Below are 23,729 nucleotides of genomic sequence, written 5' to 3' on the forward strand. Positions count from 1 at the left end.
ATTCTAGTTTCCGCAGAAATAAAGCGAACATACAAACAACAGAGAGATCACTTCGTGTTGCACGCATGCACAAAATTCCTTTGTAAGCTCTGCTTGGAGGAGAAGCGTTATAATTCAAGGCGGTTGATGTCGACTTACCAGGATACGTGCTCTTCGGACTTTCAACTAGAATCGTGTAAGTATAAATTTGAGAAAGTGTTTTCGTTTTCTTTTAAATTAGATCTGTCGTTGATCTACAGAGTAACAATGGATAAACAAAGAGATCCCTTTGGCAATGAGTGACTGCCTTGCTACAATTCACTGACGCTAGTTCCGTCACACCGTTTACCCTTTTACACTCGTTTTTCTGAGTGTCACTGGGGCACTCGTTATTTCGTGACATACAGGTATATTCTGCGTTTTCAGAACATAGTTCAAGGAAACTTTAATGTATCATCTTTCACAATCGAGGAAAAACATGATGAAGTCCTTATGCAAATTTTCGGATGCGGGGACGAACAACCCAAAAAATTCAAATGTTTGAAACCCTGTGTTGACACTATTGGGACAAAAATGCAGTCTACGAAATGGCTTAACAATAACAGCAGACCAGAAAAAGCAGTGCAGTGTAGAACTTTGGGCGACCGGTCAGAAACTCTTCAAGGGGTGCACATTACCTGGATCAAACGAAGGCCAACAAAGAAATAACTCTTCGGAAAGTAACAATGCATTTATAGCGTTTAGTGAAGTTATCGATCACCTCTGAGCCTTTCCAGTGGAGGGCAAATTGTTTTACATGGCGACGTTGATAATTCTCTATTATGTCCTTTGCAAGGTTCCTATCTCCCCGGGAAAACAGCAAAGACTTTAAGACTGTTGGTTTACGACGGATTCGCTGAGTATGTTATGTTTCCTCGACTTCCTTCCACTTCCATTGCTCAGAAGACTACGGTAAACATATGCACCTTTGCTTGTTCAAACGATTGTAATTACGACCATGCGTGTTGCTCATTTATTTACGTCCAGCATGGCGAGTACAGATGTATTTTCTGTGACATTCGACGTGCACGTTCGGCTGCAGATTCTTCTCCCAAGTTGAATAACTTTGCCAAGCAGGGAAGTAGAGGCAGATCCAGATAACGTAATCAGCAAACAGCAGGACATACAAAACCACTCTAAGTTCCTTCCGATATCATAGCGAGATATAGGCCTACAAATTGAAAAGTATATTGACACGACTTTATCAACTTTGCAAATCTCAAACATTTTGCTGTCCTCTGTAATGGGTTCCAAGATCTTTCACTTTAGGTCCCAGACCTGCACTGGACTTTACTATTGTCATCGCTCGCTGTCGTCCAGTCCCGTACACATCCAATGGCAACGACAAGCCCCGTATCCAATGACCATTGTGCAGAGCATTTACTAAATTTCGCAATAAATCCCTCACTTGTCGAAAACTTGAAAGATGTAAATTTGGAGCTTTTACTATCGACAAAAATGTGTTACACTGTGAAAAATGTCACTGTCTCGAACCTGACCCTGGGGCACATGAACGGCAGTGAATGTAAACGTTTATGCTGTAGGTCATAAATGTCACTGATAAATCGTTACGTACAAAGCGTGAGTTTTTCTGACATGTTGGCAGTGACTTTATAAACAGTTCCTAGGCCTGTCAGTAAAACGGAGTTTGCAGGCTATCCACCCCAAAAACATTTTAAGGTAATATGCACCTCGAAAGTGAAAGACTTAAACTTTTGCTCTAACTTTCCTCAAGGAATCTTTCAATCATTCTCTTTCAAAATCAAGAATAAAATAGGGGGTCACCGTGCAAATTTTGGTACTAGAGAAACAAATTACCCAAGATTTACCGATATTAGAAATTCAAAATGGCCGCCATCCCTGTGTTAACTCTATGGAGAAAAAAAAAATTCAAATTTCGAAAAACTAAGCCGGTGAAAATTTTCTTTCACCAAGAGCTTTAAAATGAACCCCTACATGTGGTATATCAGAATAGAACTGTAAAAGTTTGAGAGTCCGAATATCTGTCCCCGAGGTGCGTTCTACCTTAAAGAGAACCATTTGCCGTTTATGCACCTCCAAAGTAAAAGCCTTAAACTTTTGCGTAAACTTTGAAATTCTTCAGTGAAACTTTCAACCACTCTCTTTGAAAATCATGAATAAAAATCGGGTATCACTATGTATAAAAATCGGGTATCACTATATCACTTTAGTACTAGAGAAACAAATTACTCAACATTTACCGATATTCGAAATTCAGAATGGCAGCCATCCCTATGTTTCTTAACTCTATGGAGAAAAATCAAATTTTCGATTTGCGAAAAACTCAGAAATGTAAAAAACAAATTATTACATCAAGAGCATCAAAATGAGCCCCCACAAGCGGTCAATCAGAAAAGAATTGCAAAAATTTGAGAATCCGAATCTGTTCCCGACGCGCATTCTATCTTATTTAAGTTGACGCTATTCGTCTGTAGTCTCTCATAATCTGATAATACCCTCTCATGGCCTCCCATGGCCGTGTTAGTTTTCCTACGTATACATGCTGGCACGGAGCATTATACATATGTCGTCTACAGGACCTTCTCTCTTTACCTAAACATTTGTTTCGCATTTTCAAAAACATTCTTATAAACAAAAAATCAAAACTCAAACAATCCTCCAACTTAACTGCACTAACTTTGCAGGCATGTTACCGGGGATTAACTCATTTTTATTTGGCCTAAGTCAAACAAAATAAAAAGATCAATGTGAAATAACATGAAATGTGAGTAAAATCAAAAGAAGGTATCGATCGAGATAGCGAAAATTGTGTTTAAGGGGAACTGTTTTGCGCTGCAAGAAATATTAGTGACAACACTTGTAATCAATCACAAATAAAGCAAATACTACATATATTACCGTAGTTTGCCGTTCGAATGACTGGGAGTTATTTAAACTTTGTTGGAAATTGTCGAACGATTACTGCAAATTTTAATAGCTATCATTCACTTCTACCTCGGGTTGTCACAAAACACCTTTCAGAACTGACCTTATTAACATTGTAAGTCAGTCGCACACTCATGCTCAAAGATCAGAATAACACGTGTGAAATCCAGAGCATATATAAAATTCAAAGAATTCCCAAGCCTAACTGAACGTCACCGGTAATTGTTGCAGGTCAAAGTACTGAAGTTGATGCTATATCATGTACAGTTTGAAAGACTCAGTCGCCTGAACGGTGGATTGTCTTATCATCCCAAGTAAACAGAAACAATATGTGGCAAAACTCGGATCAAAACTTTTCTGAAATATAACATTGATATCCATTAGGTACAGCCATCACCATATATAACTACGCTACTTGTATACTTGGTGGTTGAAAGCAACTTTGATATTCACTGTTCAACTGCAAATTATAAGGTATGTTCACTCCAGGCGCTGTGTCAAGTAGTTTCATGTAAACAAAATCCTCTGACGTCGCCGCCAATTGCTTTCTACATAACGTGTCTATTAAATTGCTTTGGGGTCTGCTTGCCCGTCGTTAATTAGTCAGCTTTTTTCAGAAGCGAATACTTTCTGCTAACGCCACACGAAACATTTCTATGAGACTACTAATACACTTACTGTAAAATTTGAATACTTGACTGTCGTTCAGAAATCGCAATCTTCTGCCTATTGTTTTGAAATCGCTAAGCACTTGGTAGTCACTACCATTTTTGAATACAACCAAAAGTGATTTACATTCCCGGAATTTTCTCCGCGTCTTCTATCTGTTATCATTTCGTTGACCAGAAATCTCTGCGACCTCAAACTTTATTGCTTGTACTTTGTTTGGATTTGAGTCCTCGGACATCAAAGATTAAAACTTGGCCATTTACTGACTAATAACCTGGCTTCTTTGTCAGTAAATTTCAACATTTTCAAGCTGAAGTCTGAGATTCATGCAGGATGTTGTTTATCTAATATTTACCCCTCATGGCCTTTATCGTTACAAAATGACCAGCTTTTGTAAATTTTTTTAAACATTGTTAAAAAGTACACATCTAAACAAAACCATAAATTATCAAGCTGACAAAGTTTGCAAAATGACGCATCCTACATCATCTCCTTTGAGTCAGTAACTTATTCTTTATATTGTTAGAAACGACCGAAATCATGTGCTCTAGAAGCGTGGCCGTGTTGTTGCTGTATGCTGCCGTTTCTTCCGCTGCCACACTAGAGACAGGTAAACTGCATTTATACGTTTGCATCGTTGATGGCGATCAGTTACATGGAATACCATGCAAGATACGTTATACACGAATATTCCGCCCCGATAAGGACTCATTACCATACAATTTTAATACCTAAACAATGCCCATGAATATAATTTGCATAAATTAATACTAATCCACCTCGCATCTTTCACTAAGTGTTATTCAATATTATAGGTTCTCCAGTGATACATATACTTACCCTTGTCATTACAATAAAACAGCTCGATCTCTCGAGGACAAAGCAAGTCGGTTGGTTTAACATACTGATATAATGTAAAAACACCATTCTGCCCAACAAACGATACATAAAAGAAAACCTTCGAGCCCTTTCATATTATATCTTTCGGAAAAGCAAAATAATAGTGCTGGTTGCTTTCAAACGAAACTATCATATGCAGAAGAGATGCCCTTTCAATGAATTTAATCATGTTTCTGAATTACCTCTATGAAAACCTTAAGCATTTCATCATATGTTATATGTTGAAAAATTCAGTGTGTTATTTTAAGTATGTCGTTGATATAAATATCCAAGGTCAAATTTATCGTAGCAACTATCTTCTGTTGTTCTCAGGAACCCAAGGTCAACAATCTAGGGTCAGGTTGGCAAATTCTGTCTCTCAAAACCGGGGAAGACTGGAGGTTTTGGTCGACGATGTATGGGGAACTGTTTGTGGAAATGGTTTTGACGCAAAGGCAGCGGAAGTCGTCTGTCATGAGCTCGGTTACAGGTGAAATATATGAAATACATTATCCAGTCGAGATATTTTAAGTTAAACTTCAAATTATATATTGTGTACAGTATAGCGCTTGTTTTAACGATTTTAAGTGGCAATTCAAAGACGTCTTATGACCTTTTTATTCATTCATTTATTCATCCCATGATTATATACAATTTCGCAACAAGTGATTAAAAACGATTGGATCTAATTTCGGATAATTGGATGGTGAAGTAATGCCTATTTAATCTGCAAATGTAATCTCACCTGCTTTTCTTCTTATGTACCCACTTTTTATGAGTAATCTACACAATGTTGTAATATTCAGCTATACGGCACCTAACGCTTTTAAGAAATTCGAAACAATATAAAATCCAATTATCCCAAATTGGATAAATATAGTTCCAATCGTTTTATTAATAAATTGCCAAATTGCACTTTGCATATTTGTTGTGAAAGTGCGCGTCCATTGCTTTCTTGTGCTGTAACAGTTTTGATGGCTTGTAGGAAAATCCATTATCTACCAAGTTTTGGGGGCTTTTCAATCGCTATTTACGAGAAGTTGTTTCGGTTTCGATTAAACACTTTGTTCGAATTGCAGTGGCGGTATTGTTTATTATCGCGCGAAGTACGGGGAAGGCGACGGGCCGATATGGTTAACCGACGTCAATTGCAGCGGATCAGAAAAGTCACTTTTCGATTGTGAATTTGTGGTGAACGACACAAAAAAGTGTGCTCACTACCATGATGTCAGCGTGGCATGTATTGAAACACCAGGTATGTACTTTGAATAGGTAAAAACAGCAACAGGTCACTAATCAAAAACAAACCAAACAAAAACAAAACACTTAAGTATAATGCCACCAAAAATGAAAAGTGACATCAATTTCTCTACCACTGTAAATTTTGTAGATAATGATGAGAGGAAAGCGAAGCAAACCAAAACATGCAAATATTAAAAAATGTTGTCGATTTTTGGTGGCAGCAGACCTTCCAACTCGGTTTTACTTGTGTCGTAATATTGTCAATGATTTAAGTGATTTTTAAATACAAACAAAATAAATTTGGTTACTGCCGAGGTAGAAGATAGCAAACCACTCTTTATATAGACGACTGCAGAACACTTCAAAGTAAGACCTTTTCGGATATTATGTCGAACTTCGTACCAATTATCAACACATAATGATCATATTGAACAAAAATGTGGCTTTGATTCCACTGTCTATTTTTGTGTTATAGACTCTCAAATGTTTTAGAATAAGAAATTAAGCACGGAAAAGAAAACTATTACATGATTAAAAACGATATGGAGCCTTTTACGAAAATCGCACAGACATTTTGTGTTACATTGGTACTAGAGATTTTGATTGCGCAAGTTTCGATCAGAAATTCTGCACCGTTTTGTAGGAGAAGGTAAAGAGTGTGAGATGAGTGTGACATGAATTAATAGTAATAAAATATTATGAAAAACATCTCAACATTTGCCAAAATCTGAGCTTTCAGAAAATATACTTTACGGGGTTACGAGCTCAGTTGTCTAAAGGGGATTGATCAATTGGAAAAAAAAACTTAGTATTTGTTCAGGAACATTGCTGATGTGAAATGAACCATACTGAGCGCTTCAGGAGACTCTATGGCTGTCAAAGATTGCGTGGCTTTTGGGTTTGCAAAGAAATAAAATTATGGCGTCTTGGAACATGATATGATATTCTTTTGGAAATAATATGCACGCACTTCAATGTACCGTTAATGAATGACTAAACTAACTTACAAAGCTGCTGAAAATCAAAACGATTGCAGTATATAAGTCTCGAGATCGCATGCAACCCTGGAAATGGTCTTTTGTGGTGGTTACATAATAAGGACAAGATATATTTTACACCCGAAGAGTTGATTCAGAAAAATCTTTTGTTTTATAATTTAATAGCACACCTGTTGCACAATATTGAATTTTTTTGTACTCTCAGGCGAAGGTGATGTACGGTTGAAAGATGGTCATCTAGAAATATACCATGAAGGACAATGGGGTACAGTGTGTGACGACCATTTCGATGAAAATGCTTTGACGGTTGTGTGTCGCCAGCTTGGATACAGGTTAATTTAAACTTATGTATCCATATAAAACATCGTGCGGTCAGTTCTATATAACGCATGTGCTGTTCTCTCGTGATTGTGTACTTTTTAAATAATAAAAAGGCAAAAAACAAACAAACAAACAAACAAACAAACAAAAAGATGCTACTTTCCACACTTTGAGAACACTGAAAAACAGTCTAAAATTCATCAGTACTTTAAATTCCAAATAGCTGTATTCTGGCTGCATTGCTGCACCTATTTACTCTTTTGAAGTTTGGAGTGTCTTGGATTTTTGGTTGTAAGAAGAAGATGGAAACTGTATATCTAGCAATATTACGGGATATGCTTCAGTGAGACGCCCTTTGACCTGCAGTTTAAAACTTCACTCGACTTGTGCTCTCTTGCGAATTCTGAATGTGTTGCTGCTCATCAGGCGCTTGATTGAGTATGATATCCCCGGCCGTTTTATGTTAATGTGTAAATATATCTGATTGTGTCATACTCATAGAGCACGTTAGAATTAGTATACTGTGATATCTGCGATGTATGTTTGAATATGTTCATGTGTATTGAACGAGTGTCATATTTCTGTTGTACAAGATCGTTTTATAGCCACCCAAACGTGTGTATTGTGAATGTCAAGATTTCCGATTTAATAAACTGCATTCATGTTTAATCTATTTTTTGTCAATACTCATTCAATATTTTCTTCGATAAAGCCATGGGCATTTCAGGTCAGACTCAACTGTTGGTAATGGCACTATCTGGCTAGACGATATACGATGCCTAGGGCATGAAACTAAACTGACACAGTGCGGTCACAAGGCATGGGGACATCATGATTGCCTTCACTCCGAAGATGTCCGTCTTGGATGCGAAAGGAGTGGTCAGTTCGCAAACTTTTTTCTTCCAAAGCCTTGAGTACATGCTCTATACGAGTATGTGATATTGGCTTATAGTGGGTGTGCTAATATATATTCACTAGACGTGCAAGAGCTAGCGCTACCAAATAATAAATAGTGTGATGAAGGTGACACAATGGACAAAATGATGACGGTTGATAATGGTGATGATGATGACCACGATGATGACGATTATCATGATTATACTAATATACTCATTATAAAACTTATTCATCTTGAAGACTTACTTGTTTGACATTTTCCCTAGATGAAAGCGGGAATACACTTGCCATCAAAAATATTACGTCGATTCTGCAAAGATTTCTTTACTGTATAAAAACAATAATACCATTATTATTTATTCACACAACATTTTACCGCTAGAAGGAGACGTGCGTTTGGTAGATGGAGAGTCTGCTTATGAAGGACGAGTAGAGATATACAAGAACGGCGCCTGGCTTGCTCTGTGCAGTGAGAATTTCGACACAGATGCAGCATCTGTGATTTGCAGTAAGCAAGGTCACATGTAAGTATGCGTGTATTGTATTTATGGATTCACACAGGTAGAAAACGTTCTTCCTGAAAATAATAACATTTACACAGCTAAGAAATGCATTACAGTTTTTCACCATAAAAAGTACCGAATAATATTTTATTGGATATGCTCTGAAAGTCAAGTGAAAGGCTGTGACATTGACTTGCCATTCTTGCGCATATTGCGCACAAGTCCCAACAACGAGGGCATGGAGGACTTATCTTGTACAACAGCTGTGCACTTAGCGTGTAGTTGACCAACTTAAAGAACTGAATACGGCAAGAGTGCAAATTCGTGCATGCAAACCTATCGAGCCTTCTGTGGATGACGTATAGCTACACTTGCATGCAATGTATCCCTGATCCAAAAACTCCCTATCTTACTCGTGATGAAAAAGAACACACATTGTGATCACTTATACCTTCACTCTTGGTCAATGATATCATACCAGTATATTGATGGCACTAATACAGCGATGTGAGTGGTCGAGACGTGAAAAGAACCATGGAAAGAACTATATATATTTGCTATATACCACGGCTGGCACACGCCCGAGCTCTCGGCTTTAGCAAAATTCCTTTTTCGATGTTGCATGCCTGAATGTCAATATACTGTTATAATAGCAATAAATCACACCAAGTGACGGTATACTACTCGGTTTTGACCAGTTCATTCCATGTACGCACTCGCTATCGCTCGTGCATGTTTGTCGTGAACTAGTCGAAATATCTTGGTATAACGTCGCAGGGCATGCTTTATTGCTTAATTACATTAAGGTTTTGTCATTACCAGTGACGTCATTCCTCTAGAATATTACCGATAACGAATCGTATTGCCCAGCATTTTGGTCTTCGATGTTTATTACATCTATAAATTCACTGGTAGTAACAATTTCGCGAAGGAATACTTTATTGCTTCATTATATTACCTCCGTTTTATATGTTTGTGTATTTGTTTATTTGTTTTTTGCTTAAAGGGAATATATTTCCATTTGGAACGATACCAACACACCTAGGGTAAATGGTACATTTCAGCTCGACACCTCTTCTTGTGGCGGTCAGGAAGATCATCTGAGTGAATGCTTAATGATTGGTCGGCCATTGAATAACTGTGACGGTAACAGGGTCGCTGGATTAACCTGCTCACCAAAACCATCCGGTAATAGTTGTTGTTTTCCTACCCATATAGTAAGCAGCCATTTATCTGGAACTGCCAACCTCGAGACGAAATATCTGTGTAATGCCATAGAAATTACTTATTAAACGTGTGAAATGTTTATTGATATTTCTATCTTGATTTCTCCATTTTCACCGTCATCATGGACGGTAAGATCGTCATATCTTCCTTGTGGAATTAACAGTATATTGTGTTACAACAATATACCAACTCTCATGTTATTCTTTAAGATGGTGCGCTCCGACTAGTCGGTAGTGAACGAGCCTTGGAAATATATCATGAACACACTTGGGGAAGACTGTGTGCAAATTCATTTGACTCCACTATGGCAAAGATAGCATGCAGACAGATGGGTTACAGGTGCGTTGATTGTGTTGATTGCAAAAAAAGGTGAAAGCATATGAATTAAGCCATACTAATCAGTGTGGCATATGGATCAAGCCATACTGAAGAAATGTTATTAAAGAATAGCGAATTGAACTAACTCAATGATTTTAGAGAATGAAAGGAGTTGAAATGTATTTCCTGGGTGATTCTACAAAGAGTTACAAGAAAGATCTCTACAAAGAAATTGACCACTTTTTCAGACGTTTCTCAACAGATATAGTAGGTAGCGGGAAGTAATTTTTCATTTTCTTTTTAGTTTAGTCACTAACAATATGGTCTATTTATTTATTTATTTATTTATTTATTTATTTATTTATTTATTTATTTATTTATTTATTTATTTATTTATTAACAATGAAGTATTTCCCATTTACAAGCACAAATCTGGGAGATTACCCAATAAGGCTGTAATCTTCGATGAGGTCCTTTAAACAATAACAGCAAAAAATAAAGGTTAAAGTCTATGTAACTGTGAGGGCTAAAAATACAACAGCGAATAAAAGCAACATAAAAAGTCATTATGGTTGTTGCTTATAACAGCTAGTTTTCTTTGTTAGATATTTTTAGCTAGCTGCTTTGTAATTTTTTATTTGCAGTGCCCTGTGTAATTTGCTGCTCTTATTGATTTAAGTGAGCCTCTGCTTTAATAGGGTTGCAATAAATAAATAAATAAATAGTGATTAGTTTGGCATATATAATCAAACCATTCTGATCGGCGTGGCATATTAATTAAGTCATACTGATCAGTGAGGCATTTGGATCACACGTCATACTGATTAGTGTGGGCTATGGGTCATGCCATACAGATCAGTGTGGCATATGGATCACACGTCATACTGATCAGTGTGGCATATGGATCATGCCATACAGATCAGTGTGGCATATGGATCACACGTCATACTGATCAGTGTGGCATATGGAACACACGTCATACTGATCAGTGTGGCATATGGATCATGCCATACAGATCAATGTGGCATTTGAATCACACGTCATACTGATCAGTGTGACATATGGAACACACGTCATACTGATCAGTGTGGCATATGGATCATGCCATACAGATCAGTGTGGCATTTGAATCAATCAATCTTGATCAATGTGGCATATGAACGACCGAACTTGATAGCTGTTGAAATGATACAGTCGTCGCTGTTAAAGTGTTAGTAACAGATATTAATCAATGAAATGTATTTACACAGCGGAGGCACGACAAAGAGGGAAGATGAATCGTATTATGGAGACATGTGGAAACTGAAAAACGTCCTTTGTGAGGGATATGAAAGTGAACTCATTGACTGCAGCCATAACGGTTGGGATACATGCAAGAGATATGGTTATGGTAGCAGAGGCATTAGCCTCACATGTGACAGGCACAGTAAGATCACAGTCGTCATAATAATAAACACACACATTATCTCCACCGAAATCACGTCACAACTCAAGTTGATATACAGTTAAATGGCATAGATTTGCAGTGCATGTACAATACAAACGTAATTTTGACCTAAAAATAAAAAAATAGCATAAGTAACAGGCTTTTGACAATGTTGCAGTAATTGATAACATTTCAACAACAGTCAATCTGACCGCATTTTACTTAAAAGGTCAAAAAGTCAATAAGTTAAGGCCCTTGAATTTATGTAAGAACATTGTGTATTTTATTTTCTCCAGGGAATGGTCTTATTCGGCTCGTAAATGGTAAAGAGCCCTTTGAAGGACGATTGGAAGTTTATTTCAATGGTGAATGGGGGACAGTATGTGACGACGATTTTGATGACAATGACGCTGAAGTTGTGTGCAGACAGTTGGGATACAAGTGAGAACAGATTCCAGATATTATTGTCAATTAGCTTTTTGTTCTAACTGAAGAAACCAAATCATTTGCTATTGACGGTTACGTTCAAGCTTCACGAACTCTACAGCGTGTGGAGAGGGCGCAGTCAGAAAAAATTGTAACAACCTAGCTCGGTTATTGAACCAATCTTTTTTGAGACTTGGGATTTGTCCGAGCGGTTTTGTCTGTGGATTCTGCGCTAGGTGACTGGGTACCGTACGTTGTCAGTTCGACCCGATTGAAACCACAGTATATTATTTTACCTGGGAGTACAAAAAAATTAAAAGCTTATTTGACATTGGGTGACATCGCCCCGTAGAAATATCTTTATCAACAAGTGCTACTTTTGTGATTTGCAGCTATTCATGTTTTCTTCTGTGTGAGCCCTGATAGCAACTCGTACTCTCAAAAAAAATTAAATATATAAATAGATATAAATAAATAACGGCTATACTTCATCTTTATACTTTTACATTTTATCGTTATCATGATCCTTATGCTCAGTAATGAAAGTGTGATGCAGCTAATTAAATCAATCTACATGAAATATCAAGTCACATTATCTCAGGTGAATGTATGTTTAAAAATCCAAGGTAATGATATTCTATGAGTGAAACATGTTCAGAGTTATCTGCCTGAGATATCATGAATTTCCCTCATATAGATTTGTGTATATCTTACTTTGCGGCAGCTATGGCGAAATACTACAAGCAGGTTCGCATGGACAAGGGCTTTCCAGTATAGCTATGGACGATGTAGATTGCAGTGGACACGAGCTGAAGTTGAAGAAATGCGCCTATCGTGGGTTGGGTGAACACAATTGTAAACACGACGAGGATGTTAGCATTCGCTGCAAGTTACCAGGTATGCTATGTCTATCTTATCATTTGGAAGGCACACTTTTATACATCTTCTATGACATGGACCATATTAAATTTCAAACAGGTTAAAGCCGTTATCTGCTACGGTTCTGGGGCAGTAAAGTTGATGTGAGATCGATTACCTGTTTAGTAGGATGTACTTGTAAATGCACGATATTTTTTATGTTTAGGTAGTGGATAAGAACATTTCAGTACCAATTATGTAAAAACAATAGTCTTGATACTTGAATGCTCAAGATTTCTTCAATTTCACATGAAGCATTCTTTATAACTATTCACAACAACAAAGAAGCTTGATGCTTTTTGTGCTAGACATATACTTTACCATGTATGAAGTTACGAACATGATATACTAATATTATGAAAACATTTAGAGTAGTTTTACACTTGCATTTTAAAACTTTGTATTCCAGTTATTCATGTTTTTTTCCTGTTGCTTGATACTAAATTATCTACAATACAATTTCTGTATACAGTACACATTTGTGCTTTCTTTTATACCTTAGAGGAAAATTGATGATTTAGGAGAATGATTTCAATTAAGCAAAGGGAAAAATGAGCGACAGGTCAAGCACCATGATTGGCGTATGAAAGCCTTCTTAGCTCATTCCTTAACTGAAATTGTTATTGAAATATATTCACTCTCTCTATAATTGCTGAAAACTCCATTTTTGTCAATTTTTTTTATGAAATATCTTCAAGAAAGTTAATGACTTCGTTTCGGTTAATATCACCCTTAACCCTAGCCTCTTCTGCTAACTTAAGTGCTTTATTACATGTAATTACGAATCCAACAAGATTTAATCTAACAATGAATCAAATTAAATGTTACTTAAATTTAAGTTTAAAGTTAAAAGTGGAAAAATATCAAATCGCCATTTTGAACATGTGAATGTCTTCGCATAGAATCGAAATCTGTACAATACCAGTAGAACGATGAAGTAGTTTTTTATATCATAACCATAAATTGTTTTAGTCTCGCTTGATGAGGCAATTCAAGTGGCCTTTTATAAGATGATAAAAATTGTGCGGGAAAAAGTTTAAAAGTCACTTGCATATCTTTTTGCGTGCATCCGGACACCGTAAAAGAAGTAACACAGGGCGTTAATAAGTACACTCACTAGCTTAAGATCTCTGAAACGGTAGGACATCATATTCAACGAAATTTTAAAGTTTTCAATACAGAGGCTTCACTTTGTGGTGCCAAGCTGTTACTTCCAGGTACAAGTTTGCCATTGACATCTCTTCTAAAATATATTAATGCTCAAATTATTATCAAAGCTCTCCGATCAAATTTATATTTAAGTGTCCGTTGTCACTCAACAAATAATTACTAGTATAAAGGGCATTATGTAATCATGCATATCGACCATTCGTACAGATAAACTTCTCGAAAGTGAAAGACTTAATTTTTTGCTCACACTTTCCTTGAGGAATATTTCAGCCATTCTCTTTCAAAATTAAAAGTAAAAATCAGGGGTCACCGTGCAAATTTTGTTACCAGGGGAACAAGTAACCAAAAATTTACAGATATTTTAAAATTCAAAATGGCCGCCATCCCCGTGTTAACTCCATGGAGAAATATAAAATTCACGAATTTCGAAAAAAAAACTCAGCCGTTGAAATGTTTTCTCACTCCAAGAGCTTTAAAATTAATCCCCACAAGATGTGTATCAGAAAAGATTTGTAAAACTTTGAGAGTCCTAATATCTGTGCCCGAGGCGCGTTCTACCTTAACCCTTTCACCCCCAGTTCCCTGTATACAGGTCCAAGATCACCATTGATAACAATGGGTTTGGGTGGAACCATGGTGGTGAAAGGGTTAAACCGACACGAAAGACCTCTTATGCGTCAACCTTAACATCGCAATACAAGGGAATTCTCAAGAGTAGGATCACTTGAGCAACAACGAAAACATCTATCAGAAAACTCTCTGGTCCTTTGTCAGCTTGTCAAATAATACAGCGCTGCTTTTACGCATCTATTTACAAAGAATAATTAACGTACTCTTGACTGTTTGTAACAAACAAACACTTTGCGTCCAAACGTTAACCTACTTTCAGTATTTTACGGTACAGTAATAGTTCACATTGACAAGAAATAACAGCTGCGACCATTTTGTAGGTGGTGGCAACCTGCGCCTAAGTGGTCGTACATGGGCATATAAAGGAGTCTTGGAAATATTTGATCGGAGGACGGAGGAATGGGTACCCGTTTCATTCGGAAGTGCAGATTCCAAAACCGCATCCGTGGTATGCCGGGAGCTTGGATATCGGTAACAGTACTAGTGAAATTCTCTCTATTGGTCAGAACCGTTTTTGCGATCGAACTATTTAAAACGCCAATATGCGCACCATTTCTTTCATTCAAATCTCTTTGCTTCGAAAAATATTCAGTATCTCTTATCTCAGTAAATCTAAACACTCTGTAATCCCGAAACAGTCGCCTTGGTAAGCAAGGTGGTTTTTGATGACACTACGTTCTTTGCTGAATAACTATTGTTTAAAAAAGTGGTCTTGCTAATGACACGTTTTACCACTACCATACAGTAATCCTGTACCACTAGGACTACACCCATCTGACTGAGATTTTACATATACAGGAAGATGGTAGATGTTTCTCTCACTAAGACGGGGCATATTTTGTTCAAAATGCTATTGTTACCTGGGATCATTATATATTTTGTCGGTTTATAGTCATTTGTGGAATCGATTGCCGGACCTTATTATGCACATTTAAGTGAGAGCGACGACGTCGTAACGTTCAATAAACCGAAAACAAAAATATCTCAATTCTTAAAAGAACGGCGGGACCTGAGCCTTCATCATAGAGTAAGATTTCTTATTAGTCTCAAATGAAATTTGCAGAAAAGATGGAATCGCACTCTGATACTTCTGTCTTCAGATTTTTAAATCTTGAATATTCTTTGACCGCTCAACGGTGCTCTAATTTTCTTTTTAGTTCTAAAAGCATGATATGAAAAATGCAAAGGATTCGGCAACAAAAATTTAAGGATTCTCAGAAAGTAGATTAGTGAAATCATTTAAGAAGTTCTACGGTAGATTCGGAGATTTTGTATCAAAATATGACCTGTCTGTTACTCAAATGATGAGTGACAGCATACCAAATTTTGACTCACAAAAGTAATTTGGTGAATTCACAAAATAACAATTGATTTGTCGCTTTGGGTCAATCTTGACGGCTGCGGCTAGCTGGTAGGGTACGCTTACCCATTCCGGACACCTGGTACCACCACTATTTTGTGGTTCAAGATGACCCCATTGCCTTTGTCATTTTCAATATGTTCCTTGGACCTGGTAAATTTCTTAGTTACCTTGAATGATAACGATTATTGGACCTGATTTGATGTCTATTATATCGTTATTAAAGTTAATACAAAAACATATATCACACATAATAACGTTCTACATTATTGGTAAACATATGGAAATCATAAACAATGAAGGTATCAAATCTCAAGTTACTGAATCATACAGGCGAAAAAGGGCAACGTTGTCAACCTTTCAATAGGCCCCTGCTAAATGCCGTGTGAGCTACGCTAGGAGCATAAAAAACAAGATGTGTTTTTCCTGTGTCGAGACCCATCCTATTATAACCGTTCGATACAGAACTTATTTTCGTGTCCTAACAATAACTCGAAGTTTTGGCAAATTATACTGTTTTAATACCCACACTCAATAAGCGATATGACTGAACTACCCTATTTCCCTTAGGGAAATATGGTAATAAATAATTTTTTTTCAAAAATATATGAGTTTGCGTTATCAGAGTGGGCCATTATATTAAGGCCAATCCTTGCATTTTTGAAATTTATTTATTATAAATTTATTTTTATTAGCTTCGCTGTCAGCGACGCGGAGATAATCAAATAGCTTGATTTTCCGTTGTCGTCCGTCAGTACGTACGTCGTCCATCAACAATTGCCTTCTCCTGAAACCACAAGTCTGATTGCTTTGAAATTTGATATGCATCTCACTTTGGGTGACCTTACTTAAGTTTCTTCGAATCATGATGAAATCTGTGATGTAAATATTCTAATTTATTGAATTAAACAAAAGAATTACCCCAAATGTACAGAGGTGGAGACCTAACCAGTGCCAATCGCAATCGAGACGACAGAAGTTCACGTTTCGACATGGATATAGTGTGCAGTGGTTACGAAAACACTCTGAAGCATTGTGCGCATGATACCAGCGGGGATTCGAGTAGAAGTAACCGTCAAGTTGTAACTGTCGTCTGTGATTTACCGGGTAAGGCAGTCTATTCAATTGTTATGACCAAGTGCCAGTGCAGTCAAAAGTCAACTCCATTACCAGAGAATATTCGATGTTGCCCAAGTCTTGCGCATTTTAAAACCCAACTTAAGCATTTTATTAAAGACAACAATGACAAATAGATTTAATTTATTGCTGCTCATTATTTTTGTCATGATTTTTTCCATACTTTTTAGTGTTTTTAATAGTTTTCTGATCTGTACAGCTTCTCAACATCTCATGGAAGATTACGGCCCCATTAGGGAACTTTCACTCAATTGGTGTCTGTAAACTGGTTATCCTTTAATGTAAATAAATAAATAAGTTAATAAAGTGAATATCTCCTCTTACCATGAAACAACAAAAAGCTTATGATATCTTGTGATTTGAAAAAGAATGTCTTTAGTTAGTCAATGCTGAAATTCATTTAAGTATTTCAGAGTTTATGCGATGTCAGACAGTGAATCTTTTGAAGTACTTGCAAGACTAGTCATTATTTTTTACCGATGACTGGTACAGGCGCTTGAACAAGATTCAGTCATAATTGGGCACGGTGACGGTAAACGTTTACAGATGGCTGAATTTAGCTCATATTGATCAACGTATGCGTAAAAATATATGAATTGACAACAGAAGATGTGGGTTTTCTGGAAATTCTCCGTGTAACCATCTTCCAGAAAAAATGCTGATCTTCCAGGAACCGTCGATAATAAGAAAGATGAAAATGATAACGAATTCAATTCGTCGCGTTTGATATTAAACTCTTTCCTCTAAACGAGGATTTTCGAGGTGCAAAAACGTGACGATTTTGGTTTTTCCTTGCGCGTGTTGTAATTATTCACGACCGCTTACAACGTTGCAAACCCTATCTCTTAGCGAACAAAAAATTACAATTTATCAACAGCTGAGTTAATAGCTCTACGGACTGCATAACACAATCTCTCTCGAATAATTTGTCATCTACATTTCTGACCTTAGAAAACGGCGATGTTAGGCTCGCTGATGGGCGTTCCTCGTACGACGGACGGATTGAGGTCTATCATGAAAGTAAATGGCGAAAACTATGTACTCAAGACGATCATACAGCTTTAGTTGTATGCAGACAGCTTGGATACACGTAAGAAATTTGTTCAACATGCTGTTCACTAAAATATTTCGTATGCGAGAATGGTGTGCAGATTGAAACAAGCATTGGTGACAATATTTTAGATCCTGTCTGTGTGTCAGTGTATGTGCTTTTGCTATAGAGGCTAAAAATTTATAATTTATGGGCATTCATTTGCTTACTCTTGCGTCTCTTTTCAATAGTTTAAGCGAAGTACAAGAGAAAGATTTCCCAACGGCAAAGTCAAAACCGACATTACCTTACACTGTTCGTTGTAGCGGTCATGAAAACGCCCTCACAGAGTGCATCAAACATTTTGAGGAAAATCCGAAACTGATGTGCCATGGTATCAAAGACATGTACGTCCAGTGTCAACATGGTAGTCGCCAAGGTAGGTAGCATATTCACATGTCCATTGTCTCTTCAATGTAAATACCACTTTATCCATACAGAGAAACATTTTAATTTCAGAACTGTATGTCTTAAAATGAGTCTGTTATTTTATTGAGCAGGCCCGAAACAAATTATCTGAAGTCGATAACTTAATAAATGAATAAATAATCCGTGCTTTTATCATTTTATCGTATCTTAGGAAACAGGTACATATTTCTTATTTTGCCGGTGTTTGATCATACCATAGGCAGCCTACGTGTCTGCTTGCCCTACATAACAACTTTGGTCGATTTCAGAGGACGGCGACTTACGACTGGTCAATGGTAATTCACCTAATGGTCATGGTATTCACCTAATGAGGGTCGTCTTGAAATCTATCACAGAAATCAATGGGGATCTGTGTGTGACGACGGATTCACTCAGAAGAACGTTGACGTCGTGTGCAGACAGCTTGGCTATTTGTAAGTGTATCATTGGACTGCAAACGAGTGCATTTCTAACTTACAAACAATTTTGTAATTTTTCTCGTAATTTTGTAAAGTAATTTTTGTAATTTTTCTCCCAACTATTGTCATTTCGCTTGGATTAACATACGCCTGTTCTGTCTGTTTTTAATTAAGCTTTAACGACTGACAACGACCCTAACTTTTACTTGCAGTAACCCCATCATTGAGCCGTATCTTGAGAAGAATTTCCCACCTTTTATTTGTCTCGACCTTCGAAGTAATCGTTTGTCTTCCTTTTAGTGTGTATTTTTCACAACTGTGCGCGCTTAAATTGTTTGCAATCGAACGTTTTCCTAGACCTCAATGCTATGTGTTGATAGATATTTCGTCGTGATTTGAAAGAAGATGGGAGAAACTTCCCCCTTCCCTTTTGCCGACTCATCTTTAGTTTGCTAAAGTTTGTCCATTTGGAATCGATCGAAGTTGCGTACTTTCTAGAACAAGATGTACCCGCTCTTGACACTTGTGAGTCGAACGCCACACTGCATTTGGACATAGACAGGTAGTCATGCTGACTTCTGTGTGCCCAGTCTCGTTGACTGTTCGTGGTGTACCACGTCTCAGTAGGCAACATACACATTTCTAAATATTGTAACCTCGTAGAAGTATCATGGGGTACTTCTTGCGTTATTATCGACCCAGTTTACGACTAACCGGGATAGCGACTATCATCAACAACAATACACGTACCAGTGGACTAAACCCAAATCCAACTTGGCCACGTAATAATATGTACCTTTTATCTTATCAAGATTCGATTTATTACATTTGCTTCGTCATTTGTGGAACAACGTCACCGTCTCTGTTTGCTTGTCAGTAAATGTAGTTATCCAGTCTTTCTGAATCTCGTAGGTCTATATGTCTCTCTGATTCTGTTGCTCTGTCCCATTCTGTGTGTCTGTGTGCCTGTGTGTTTGTTTGTATGTCTGTCTCTTATGCTCTCTGTCCATCCATCTCTCGTCTGTCTGCCTGTCTATCTGTCTGTCTCTATCGCTTTTTGTCTCTGTCTGTCTGTCTGCCTCGTCTATTTACATGTCTCTGTCTCTGTGTGCCTGTCTTTTTTTCGATTTTTTTGCATGTTTCTGCTGCTGTCTCTGTCCAACTGTCTGCCTATGTGTTTTGTGTCTCGTTTGACTGTATATATGTCTCCCTATTTTTGCCCCTGTCTGTCTGCCCCTCTCTGTCCAATAAAACTGGAATGTATATCCTAACCAAACCATCTCTCACAATACAGACCTGGTATCTTCAAAAGCCGCGCCGCGTTTGGAGAAGGCAACTCACGTATCTGGCTTGATGACGTACACTGTACTGGCCTCGAGGAAAAGTTTTCATCTTGTTCCCATGAACAATGGGGAACACACGATTGTGAACACTTTGAAGACGTCAGCGTGTTATGTCTAATTCAAAGTAAGAAAGAACGATAGGTAAACTCTAAACACCTCATGTGTATGTCCAGGATCTTCCCTCATCATGTCCAATCCAAATTCTTTATCATTTATCTGCAGCTGGACATGGCTACAATACGAATTTTAAGGCACAAACGAGAGAGAGAGAGAGAGAGAGAGAGAGAGAGAGAGAGAGAGAGAGAGAGAGAGAGAGAGAGAGACTCAATCTATATCTGTATTTCTGACTTTCATTCCATCTGCTTTTAGATGAACATGATATCAGACTAGTAGGTGAACGAAGTGTGCACGAGGGACGACTTGAAATTTTACACAACAGACAGTGGGGAACAGTGTGTGATGATAAATTTGGAAACAAGGACGCATCCACAGCTTGCAGACAACTTGGATACAGGTAAAGTAATTTCACAATCGTAAGGTAACGACTTAAAATAATTAACAGTGTTTAAAATCATGCTATGCTTGTGAACGTGTGCCACTATAGTATTGGCAAGGTCGTTGGCCCGCCATTGGGCAAGACTAGAGTATACAGCCTTAAAACCGAGAAAGAATATGAATTTACATCGAAACAGCGGATCCTGTTGCCACACAAACCAAGAAGAGTGGATTGGAAAAGGCAAAATGACTTCATAACGGAAACGGAAATTTGGCCAAGCTTTCCTCTGATGTTCCGCCAAATCACTGGCTGAAAAAAATTCAGTTAGCTCACTTGTTTCACTTGATTTTAACATTTTATACTCAAGAATTACATCAAGTAGTCATCATTAACATTGTAGTTTTATTTTTGTAGATTCACTGATTGTAATTATGCAATATCCTCTATCTTCACTTGCCTTCGTCATTTATTTTTACATAAACTTTGTGGAGCATTCTCATTCTGTAAATATGGCAAATACTAATTTTCATATCTTGTTCTGTATACATAAAACCAAATCCAACCCCGAACCTTCAGTGGAGGGACAACACTTAGTAAGGCGCACTTTAGTGAGGGCGTTGGAGTGATATGGCTTGATGAAGTGGAGTGTGTTAACGGGCAAACAAACTTAGCAGAGTGTGACCACGCTGCGTGGGGAGAACACGACTGTGAACACGATGAAGATGTAGGAATCGTGTGTTCGGATCCATAGGATATGCAAATATATACGGTAAAATGTGAAGAGTATTTCCTTACATATGTGTGCTGAGAGAGAGAGAGAGAGAGAGAGAGAGAGAGAGAGAGAGAGAGAGAGAGAGAGAGAGAGAGAGAGAGAGAGATTTTACTTTTTTATTTACATGTACAAGCCGACATCACTAACTCAGATCTCGCGATATGCTTTCTTTCTTTCTTTACAATTAACTGTTTAAGTACTTTTGATTACGGCAGTGTAAAATACCTTTTTAGTTTAACGTTTAGTGGGAGAAGATTTTGCTTGACGCCGAAGACAACACTGCTATAAAAGTAAGAGAGGTCTAATAATATTGCGATTGATTGAATGTTTTCTCTTTTATTTCTTTCAGAGACCAATGAATTAATAGTATTCACAAAACAGATGACAAGACATTGCCTGGTGGCAGTATTTATTGGTCTATCAACATGTATCGCATTTATACTTCATATTCCTTTTTATTATATTTTGTATAAAATGAAGATCGCATATACCATGCATATTCTCATTCAATTCAATTCACACCTTTTAATTAGAATCGCACACTAAGCTTAGTGCCAAATTTGCAAGTTAGGTAACGTTCTTGATTCTTTCAAAATTGAGAGCGATTAGTGTTTAACATTAAAGAAAAGATAACCAGGTCAGACCTATGGATGTCGTGTATTAACTTCGCCGTTTAGCTTTGCAATGGAGGTGGAGTATTTATCAGTTGCATTAAATTCCATGATCAATTTGTCATTAATACCTTATAAATACAATACATAGCATGTTTACAGGGACAGCTTCAGACTAGCAAATAAATTAAATCTATACTTGGCGTCAATATTGCAAACTGTAAAGTTACTAAGGCGCTTTTCCTCATAAAAACAAACATATACATCGAACCGAAGTCTATTCTACGCTGTATGGTTCATATCTCAATAAACATCGTAAAAATAACGGATCTCAAAGTTGGGGAGGGGTCACCGATTAATTTTTTGTGTTAGGGGGCCCTGCATTACCCAAGGCCCATGCGTTTTTCACGCAGAGTTTAGTTTTTGCTATTTTGGGCTTTTTGTGTTTTTTTTTTGTCTGATGTTTCTATATATACTGTGTAGAGCACAATGAGTAGACAAGAAAATTGCGAAAAAACGTAGTGTTCCGTATTTTTTTAACAAATGTCAATGCAAATTAATCGTATAGAGAGCCAGAGCATTACCATCGTAATCTTCATACGGGAACTGCAGCCCCCTTCTTGGATCTTGTTCTCGTGGAATACAGGTTATACGTAGTGTCGAAGGTTTTAGGTTCGATCCCCGGCATTGGTACTGTTTATTATACATATAAACAAAGTATAAATATTAAATGTCCCTGTGAAATTAATGAAATGTTCCTTCCGCATCGGTGTGAGGATAGCTGTGCGAAGCAAACCTGGGTAGAGTTGGATGACATAATTAGAAAAATGAAATATTAATCGTGAGAGTTGGGGACTTTTTTATCATTCCCCCTAAGATTCCAAGCCATCATTCCTAATGCTTACCGCCCCTTTTAGATTATAATTTTTGACCTCATTTCAATAATCACACACACAACTTTGACGTCATCACTTCTAGAAATGTCACATGTACAATGTTGCCTAAAAATGTATATTGATCCCAAACTTCTCCAATTCGTCGAGTTCCATTGTATTCACATAATATAAGTTTCATAACTCAGGCTTTCTGACTATTTTTCTGTTTGGCATGAGTACTTAAGCTGAATTATACACGATTATAACAGCGTGTAAAGTATGCCTCAAGCTGACCTTTATCCATTTTCAAAGTGTACGTTATCGAAATTGTATTGCTGTGTAATTCTACGATGTGTAAGCGATAATCATTGAAACAGGTCAGTGTTCCAGCCAATTCTGGTAGAAAGATAGCATGTTATCGATTCCTTAACTTTCACATCTATATTGCAATACGTCTGTTTGACCTGCTAATTTTACTACACTGGCTTCCTGTACACCTAAGCATTTGTAGTCAATTATTGTCCTTGTAGCAAAAAATATTATTAATAACCGCGACGATGGAAATGAATTATCAAGAAATATGGTTTTCATACGTAGCTCGTCAAGAGACTAATCACGTATTTCGCGAGACAAATATTAATAAAGAGACACTCACCCAGGTTCAGCCAC

At 37.3% G+C, this 23,729-nt stretch overlaps 1 protein-coding gene across 1 annotated transcript; it reads left to right on the top strand.

Annotated features, from left to right (window-relative positions):
- Nucleotides 1–23,729, top strand: LOC139130035 (scavenger receptor cysteine-rich domain superfamily protein-like). The gene is made up of 21 exons (XM_070695754.1): nucleotides 1–175; nucleotides 4,121–4,204; nucleotides 4,807–4,963; nucleotides 5,553–5,728; nucleotides 6,919–7,045; nucleotides 7,747–7,913; nucleotides 8,314–8,455; nucleotides 9,441–9,622; nucleotides 9,871–10,000; nucleotides 11,230–11,405; nucleotides 11,702–11,846; nucleotides 12,556–12,728; nucleotides 14,870–15,020; nucleotides 16,844–17,016; nucleotides 17,998–18,136; nucleotides 18,328–18,515; nucleotides 18,814–18,978; nucleotides 20,258–20,430; nucleotides 20,676–20,820; nucleotides 21,379–21,578; nucleotides 21,924–23,729. Exons 2-18 carry the CDS (start codon nucleotides 4,135–4,137, stop codon nucleotides 20,422–20,424), a joined length of 2,628 nt encoding a protein of 875 aa, XP_070551855.1. The 5' UTR covers nucleotides 1–175; nucleotides 4,121–4,134; the 3' UTR covers nucleotides 20,425–20,430; nucleotides 20,676–20,820; nucleotides 21,379–21,578; nucleotides 21,924–23,729.

Source organism: Ptychodera flava, chromosome 3 (assembly GCF_041260155.1).
Source record: "Ptychodera flava strain L36383 chromosome 3, AS_Pfla_20210202, whole genome shotgun sequence".
NCBI lineage: Eukaryota > Metazoa > Hemichordata > Enteropneusta > Ptychoderidae > Ptychodera > Ptychodera flava.